This window comes from Microtus ochrogaster, unplaced genomic scaffold (genome assembly GCF_000317375.1).
Source record: "Microtus ochrogaster isolate Prairie Vole_2 unplaced genomic scaffold, MicOch1.0 UNK100, whole genome shotgun sequence".
Lineage (NCBI taxonomy): Eukaryota > Metazoa > Chordata > Mammalia > Rodentia > Cricetidae > Microtus > Microtus ochrogaster.
Genome location: NW_004949198.1, coordinates 256,546 through 264,673, shown reverse-complemented (window position 1 = coordinate 264,673; position 8,128 = coordinate 256,546). Strand labels below are relative to the sequence as shown.

Sequence of the window (8,128 nt, the reverse complement as noted above, 5' to 3'; positions counted from 1 at the left end):
ATCCTTGTGTCTGGCCTTTCCCAGACGACAGACGGGAAAATCCTCCAGGACCAGGATCAACGCCCCTGCTCCGTACCCCAATGTACAGATGCCATTATGTGGGCAGGCAGAAGAGGAGCCCCGGTTTGAAGGAGAAAGGAGAACCAACTTGGGGGTTATTCAGACAAATTAACTAGGGCCATATATTCGGGGTCTCACTGAAGTTAGGAGCTGGCAACCTTGTGGCCAGGAGGAAGACATTTAAAAAAAAAAAAAAAGAGGGATCCAGGGGGAAAGCCTACAAAAGGAAAGGTGATGGATGAGACGGAAGTAACCCCTACGTCCGTCAAGACAAGGCTCCTTTCCGCCACGCCTCAAGGGCTTGTCAGAGGATCCTAAGAGGCGACAGGTTCCGACTCCGGAGCCCTCTACCAGCAGAAGGAAAACCCTCCGCAAGAGCACCTGGCTACCGCGCCTGCGTAGCCGGCAAGCGCCACAGCGCACGCGCTTCGATGCCGTTCCGCCCACCGGTGACGCAAAATACACGTAGGCGGGGGCTGCTTCTAGGGAACTGCTAGATCGGGATCCGAGCGTAAAGGCGGTGTTAACGCGGACCAGGGCTGGAGAGCTGAGCCCTCGGTGGGTGGTCGCTCTCACTTTCTCTCTCTCCCGGTACTCCACTGCCTCCGCAGAGGCGCTGAGGGCGCCGTGCAGGGTAAGCGGGGCCAGCGGGATGTGCTTGCCCGGGGTGACTGTCTATGGTGTGTCTTCCAACGCTCGAGTGTCGGGGTTCCCTGTGGTGCGGATCCAAGTGCCTGGCACCTCCCTGAGCTAGGTGGCAGCTCCTAGGAGAGGCCTCAGGGTCACTTGCGTCCCGGGTTCTCGCCCCTTGCTGTCTTTGCATCCCGGCTGCGTAGCTCTCGCACGTTTGCGCTACACGGTGGGCAGTGTTGTGAGCTACCCTGTAGGCCAAGCCGGAGGGGACTGAGACCGAATGCAGCCCAACTGCTCTACGCCATCCATTCATTCGACTGGCGTGTGCTGACCCGCCCCCAGCAGAACCAGACCCAGGCCCCTCCCCTCGGGCACTGCACAGTTCGGCTAGGTAGCTGAGGAAACTGGGGAAATCCTGTGTACCGAAGGTGACCGAGAAAAGCTAGCCAGGGGTCGGGGTGGTTCTGCCTAAGTTGACGTGTGGCCACAGGTGCTTCAGGCTAAAGGAGGGAGAGGTCCTGATATAGACACCCAGAATGATGGAGAATCAGAGCGAACAGGTTTTTATTTTAAGAGCAGCGGGAAGTAACTGGGTGGTTTTGAGACTACATTGCTGAGTAGGTTACAGCAGACAGAGCCCTTCACACCGAGTCTGCCCAAAGGAATCAATTGCCTGAAAATACCGGGGCCTTTTATGTCTTTGCAGGCACTTGTACCCCACGGTCATGTGTGGTAAGCCAAACATCCTACATCACAGGGCGTATAGTGAAGCCTTACACCTGCGAAGGGGAGCTCCCCCAGAGAGAGGTAGATGAACGTGATTATAGGGGCTCTCCTGAAGCGCTGCAGAGCCATGGAGGGGGCTGAATGGCGCTGAGTTACCATTCTTGTTACCAGTGAACTAACAATGTAGCCCTTTAAAAATTCAGCAAGCATACTGGCAAATCTAAAAATTGAGGGGCTTTTGTCTCTCTCCTTCCGCGCCAGAAGGAGCGTAGGCTAATATGGTGGCCCTCCTGAGGCCCTCCTGGAGCCTCACAGAATCTGAGAGGTGGTGCACTGTTCTTTGTGTGCATAGGTCTGAGGTAGGTACCAGCCCACGAAGGTGCAGCAGCCTGCAAAAGACACCAGGAGGCCGTCCTCACAGGACTGACTGTTCCTGTGTGGGATTTTCCTCTTCTCCAAGAAAAGGTTTTTCTACAACCACCAGAAGAAGACATCAGTGAGGGTTTGTTAGCGAGCTTTTGATTTTTGGACACAGTGTGCACAGCTTGCGCTCATGGCTTCCTGTACTTCAGTGCAAACCTCGAAAAATCTGGCCAATGCCAGTTCAAATCAGAGGGTGCATATTCCATAGCCCCTCCTAACGCCACACCTAAGCTCTCCGACTTCAGCCTCTACCTAACAGGAAGTGGACCTGTCCGAGCTACCTCTGTTTGCCCCTGCATGCTGCTTCCTGTTCTACCTCCTGCCCGTTTCCCCACCTGGTTTTACTTTGCCTGTTGCTTGCATTTAAAAACAAAAACAAACAAACAAAAAAACCAAACCTCTATCTGTAAAGTGCAACTAAGGTTGAGTTGTTTTCCTCAGTGAGCCTTTTGGGAGTCTGCTCAGTATACCACCACTGGGTATTAGACATGGCTACAGATTGTGGTTGGTCCTTCCTGCAAGTACCTTAGCTATGGCCAGACACTTCATTTACAACAGAATAAAGTGAGTGTGTTTGGAGTTGGGCCTCTGAGACATGGAGGTGCCTGTGGAATAATCTGTCTTGTGCCCCCTGGATATGATGTTGTGTTTAGATTGTTACTGTCACCCTGAGCTGGCTGATATGTAAATGTAATGATTGTAGCTCTGTGAACTCACGCGTGTTGTCGGGCTGTCTAAAGTAGAATCTTGTATTTACTGGTTGGGGGTAGGGCAGTCAGGACACGTGGCGAAGACATTCAGGCTGGGAAGGCAGTAGACTTGGACAGTTGGACAAAATTGGCCTACTTGGTGGCTGAGCATTCTGGGAATGGGTATATGTATAAAGGGCCTGGGACAGGGAACTGAGTTGTCAATGCAAAAGGAGGCCTTGTGTTCTTGGAATGCATGGACGAGGATAAAAGGAAGGAATAAGCGGCAAGGGCCCGGCCTCAGCAGCTGATGGGGTGTGATCTTGAGAGCAGTGGGTCGCTCTCAAGTGCAGTGGGACCAAGTGAGACCAAAGGAAGGCAGGAGCCGGACTGGCGAGGGAAGCTTACTCCTTGGCACCTTTCTGAGCCCTCCGTGGGACAGGAACTGAGGGCGGTGATTTGTCTTGTTTTCTTGCCCCACTTTGGGCCTCTTCGCTGGGCCTGGGGCGCAGGGGCAGTGTTTATGTGCACCGAGCTAACAGTATTTGAGTGTGGCCAGAGGTGGAACCAAGGAAAGCCTGCTCTGTGTGCAGTGGCATCCCACCTCTCTTCACCTGGACCACCTTAGGATGAGCACACAGGCCCTGCCTAGCGCAGCCACAGGGTCCTTCCGCCCGCCGTTGCCCCTGGTTTCCAGGCGATGTGTCCTCTGCCCATCTACAGAGCTTGTCTTCAGCTGATAGTCTCGAACACACCGAATTTCCAAATGTCATGGTAATTCATGTGTTAGTCCTCCAGAGGACTAACAGTCCTTGCAGAGGAGGCCCTTGGAGGAACTAGCCTACGCTGGTCACACAGTGCTGCTAGCAGGACACAAGTCGTTCTTGTAGCCCGTACCACCAAGCTTCCTGCTCTTCTAGGATAAGCTGCTGTATTTCCATAACTGATAAGAGTATGGGGTGAAAAGACCAACAGACATCCCTTGAGGACAAGAGACGCATTGAGATGCAGGGCCCTCACTTCTCATATTTTTAAGACTAGGAGCTACTAAAAAAAAAATTTAAATATCCAGGGATGATGGTACACACCTAGACTACTATCACTGAGGAGTCTGAGGCAGGAGGATTGAGGTTTGACGCCAGACTGGACTATAGAGCAGGAACCTGTCTCCAAAACCCTTTCAAAAAAATTTAAAATTAAATTTCAAAAATGAGTGAATGATTTTGTTTGGAGTATATTGGACCAAAATTGATGACATCAATTTGATTTAATTTATTTTTATAGAATGTTAGAGGCTTTGAAAGTACCAGACGTCATTTATTCCCTCAACAGGAATATTTCTTATCAATGAAAAGTGGGGCGTCCATTAAACACCCAGAAAAATCAGGCCATTGTTTCACATTTGCCTCCGGTTCACTGCAGTTGTTTGAATGACCATTTTTAAGGCCCTGGGAAAGTAAATTGCTGAAATTACAGTCTATGAATGGGAACGAGAGTAAGGATTTGAAGACTGGGGAGGGCATCTGGATCTGTCACCTGGAGTGATCTGTGGATACCAGCAGCAGCATGTCCCATGGTTTGTTGGGAGGTTACTCGGTGTTCCAAACTCTCCTTTCTGGACCATCTCTTCCACGGTCATCAAGAAAATGAAATAACCCTTCTGACTTCTGGGGACAGGGGTGCAGACCAGTCTTGAGTTGCGTACTTTGTCCCCAGGCCTGGGGACTTCTGACACACTCTGTAGGCGACAACCTAAAGTGATTTACCTAATTCTCCTTCCTTCAGCCAGCGGCAGCTACCCAGTCCCCGGCAGACTGAGAAATGAGAAAGATACCAAACCATGGGAATCTGCGGATGACGAAGGTGGCATACCCCCTCGGGCTGTGTGTGGGGCTGTTCATCTATGTTGCCTATATCAAGTGGCACCGGGCCACTGCTGCCCAGGCCTTCTTCACCATTGCTGGGGCTGCCTCAGGAGCACGGTGGACCCAGCAGGCCTTCAGCTCCCAAGGCTCAGCTACGCGCAGTCACGAGGTCTTCTATGGGATCATGTTTGACGCTGGGAGCACCGGCACGCGCATCCATGTCTTCCAGTTCGCCCGGCCACCTGGAGGTATCTGTCTGACCATGAGTCATTATGGGCTCAAACACAGGGTCTGCCTTCTCCCCACACAGGGCAAGGCTCTCAACTTACTTCAGAAGACGGTGGGCTTGAGCCCGTGCCCTAGACTAAACCTGTTACCATGAAGTTATCAAGGCAGAGTTCAGCGGTAAAGCACACGAGAGGCCCTGGGTATGAGCACCAGACCACTTGGGGTGGGGCTGGGGATGCAGTTGCTAAGAGATACCCACGCAGTGGACACAAAGCCAATGCACCTAAATTCCCCAGGAACCCAAGGCTGTCCTTACTCTCTGAGACCACCAGTGACTACCACTGATAGGCAGCTAGGCCCTAGAGGGCATTTAGTGGCCTGTGCCCTCCTGTGGCTGAACCTGTGATTTGGGCCATGCCACGATGATGTTGAGATATCTCAAGGCAGGAAACAACTGCAGACTCAGGCTCACGGGAGCCAGAGCCCAGACAGGTTAGACCAGTAGTAGAAACATGGGCTGAGGCTTACAGGACCTGCTGCTGTGGGTCCTAAGAGCCTGGCGCGGCACTGAGAAGGGTCCTGTACCTCAGGCCCTACCTGCTTTCCCTCCCAAGGTGGAGGCTTCTCTCCAGGACCCCTTGTCTGCCTGGCTCTTTACTCAGCTCTTCTATCTGTTGCCCTAAAATCTGCCCTCTCTGTGCATCTGACCTTCAGCTAACCAGCTATCCAGCCCTCTGCTCTGCCCGATTCCATATCCAGGTCCCTAATGACCAGACACTATCCTGGCATTGATTGCTCTGTCAGCATGAGAACCCTGGCACCTCTCTTGAAAGCTACAGTAGCCTGTTTTACTTGCTTCTGATTTAATTATTAATTTTCATGTTTTGGGGCCAGAACTTGGCTTTATGAGAAAAGAAAAGGAAATGTTATCAAGGATAATTTAGATAAAAAAAGTTTGTATCCATTTAAGGTGTTAATTTTGACAGTTAATCTGACTGTGATGGTGCACACCTTTAATCTCAGCATTTGAGAGGCAGAGGCAGGTGGATCTCTGAGTTTGAGGCTAGCCTGATCTACATAGTGTAGCCAGGGCTACACAGAGAACTGATCTGAAAAACAATACCAATAATAATAATTTAACAGTTAATTCTTACTGACTCAACAGCGTAAATGATGCTCTAGCCTTTTGTAATTTGGCTATTTATGCATTGATACCTTTATACTTAATGCAGTGGCTAAACATTAAATGCCAGATCTACTGACCTACCTCCAAAATTGGTTCTGAAACCAAATTTAACAGATGTGATCAGGAGAGTTTGCTTTGTGGTAGAACACTTATCTACCATGTCTGGGGCCCCAATCAATTTCTAGCACCACATTAAAAATAACAAAAGAATAAATAAATTTAAGGCAGTAATAACTATAATCAAATGTTCTAAAGAGAACAATTTTGTGAAAAAGTTTTGTTCCCGCTTTTTTGGTCCTGTTTTTTTCTTCCTCGGTCTTCATATTCACATACTTCTATTTTGGACTGGTGTCTTCGACCACAGGACACATCTGGACACTTCCCTTGTGGCAATACAGTCCATCCCTCCTGACGTCAGCTACCCAACTTCTTAAGAAGAAAAGCAAACCTTCAAAAGCTTGTTCAAGGCCCATATAAAGATAATTTTTCAGAGTGATGGGCGTCATTTTTATTTTACAGTTTAAGGTCATTTATCTTGTTAAATCAATAAGAATTATCTTAAAATTTAAGTAAGCTATCCTCAATAAGTTCAGGGTGCAAGTTGCTCATTTGTATTTTTGCAGTGCTGGAATCAATTCCAGGGCCTCTAGGATGCTAGGGAGGCACATTCACCCCAGCCTGTGCGTGTGTGTGTGTGTACATTCATATATTTAATAAAGGAAAGGTCTGGTGCAAGCTTTAGTTCTTTACTCAGATGAACTGGACAGCAAAATTTAAGCAAAAATAATCCGTTTTAATTGGCCTCCATGGTCAGGCCTCTGCTTTTAACATCAGCTAGTCTCTGTTGTAGATATTCATACTCCTTGTATATATTCATAATTACATCTTTTAAAAATGTTTCCTTTTAGAAACTCCCACCTTGACCCATGAAACCTTCAAAGCACTGAAGCCTGGACTTTCTGCTTATGCTGATGATGTTGAAAAGGTAACCACTACCATCTTGTGTGTGTTTCTCCTTCCAATGTCCTCTGGCTTCCTAGCCAGCCCCCTTTGAAACTGGATCAGTTGGTCATCTTCTGAGAGAAAGGCACTGCCTGAGGAATGCTGTATCCCGGAAGACAGAGAGGTGGGGAGAAATGCAGGTCTCACCCACCAGGGTGCTGACATGAGGCCCTGATCCTTACACAGTTCAGAAGCTCACACCCACAAACATACAGAAACATTATTTTGGGGACCAGGGCGATGGCTTAGTGGTTCAGAGCACTGACTGCTTTTCCAGAGGACCTGGGTTCAGTGTCCAGCATCTTGCTACCACCTGTAACTCCAGTCCCAGAGAATCCAGTGCCAACTTCTGGCCTCGGTGGGCACAACACACATGTGCTCAGACATGCATGCAGGCAAAACACTCACACAACAATTAAATTTTTAAAAAACTACGTATAGTACGAGGAGCGGCGGGCTGCTTGTCGTCCTGGCTGCCCAGCTAGCTTAACCCCTGAAATAACCACACAGAAACTGTATTCATTCAAATACTGCCTGTCCCATTATCTCCAGCCCCTTATTGGCTAAGTCGCACATATTAGTTTAACCCATCTTGACTGTGGCTGACCAGCATGAGTCTAACCAGCGTCCATCTCAGGCAGGAGAACCATGGCGTCTTCCTGTCTCTGCTTTCTTCCTCCTAGAATTCTGTGCTGTCTTCTCCACCTACCTGAGTTCCGCCCTATCAAAAGGCCAAGGCAGTCTCTTTATTCAACCAATGAAAGCGACACAAATACAGAAGGACCTCCTATACCATATATGTATATATATGAAAAAAGGTTATATTTGGACTTTAAACTGTTTATATTAGTAATGTAAGTTTTGCATAGTACTCTGAGGCAGGGAACTAGGGATGAAGCCCAGAACTTTCCAAGGCTAGACCAGTGCTCTGATACTGAGCTAAGACTCCCCATAGTGACTTTGTAATTTTAATTTTTTATTGCAGTTCCTCTACTTGGAAGATATAACATTTACTGAAACCAAATATTAGTGTTAAAACTTACGCTAGGGCTAGCAGAGAAGCTCAGTGGTAAGTGCTCACCTAGCACGCCTGTTACCCTGAACTTCATCTGTAGTGCCTGTCCCTCAAAAAAAAAAAAGAAACATAATAAATACAGATCACAAATAATTTATGAAAGCCACAAACCAAATAAATGTAAAACAAATTTTATGAGGTGAAATGAGGATTTCTTTAAGTGTGTAGCATTTATACTTCTGATGTCTTAATGTTTGAATATGCGAACCCAGCAGCCAGGTTTCTTCCAGAGCAGAAGCTG

At 48.4% G+C, this 8,128-nt stretch overlaps 1 protein-coding gene across 2 annotated transcripts in view; it reads left to right on the top strand.

Annotated features, from left to right (window-relative positions):
* Nucleotides 1–522: 522 nt before the first annotated feature.
* Entpd6 (ectonucleoside triphosphate diphosphohydrolase 6 (putative)) overlaps nucleotides 523–8,128 on the top strand; it is a 21,145-nt gene continuing 13,539 nt past the window's right edge. For both annotated transcript variants that reach the window (XM_026778047.1, XM_005371228.3), the window contains exons 1-3: nucleotides 523–694; nucleotides 4,317–4,644; nucleotides 6,719–6,795. In XM_026778047.1, coding sequence (XP_026633848.1) covers nucleotides 4,353–4,644; nucleotides 6,719–6,795 — 369 coding nt within the window. In that variant the 5' untranslated portion in view covers nucleotides 523–694; nucleotides 4,317–4,352. The remainder of the gene's footprint in view (nucleotides 695–4,316; nucleotides 4,645–6,718; nucleotides 6,796–8,128) is intronic.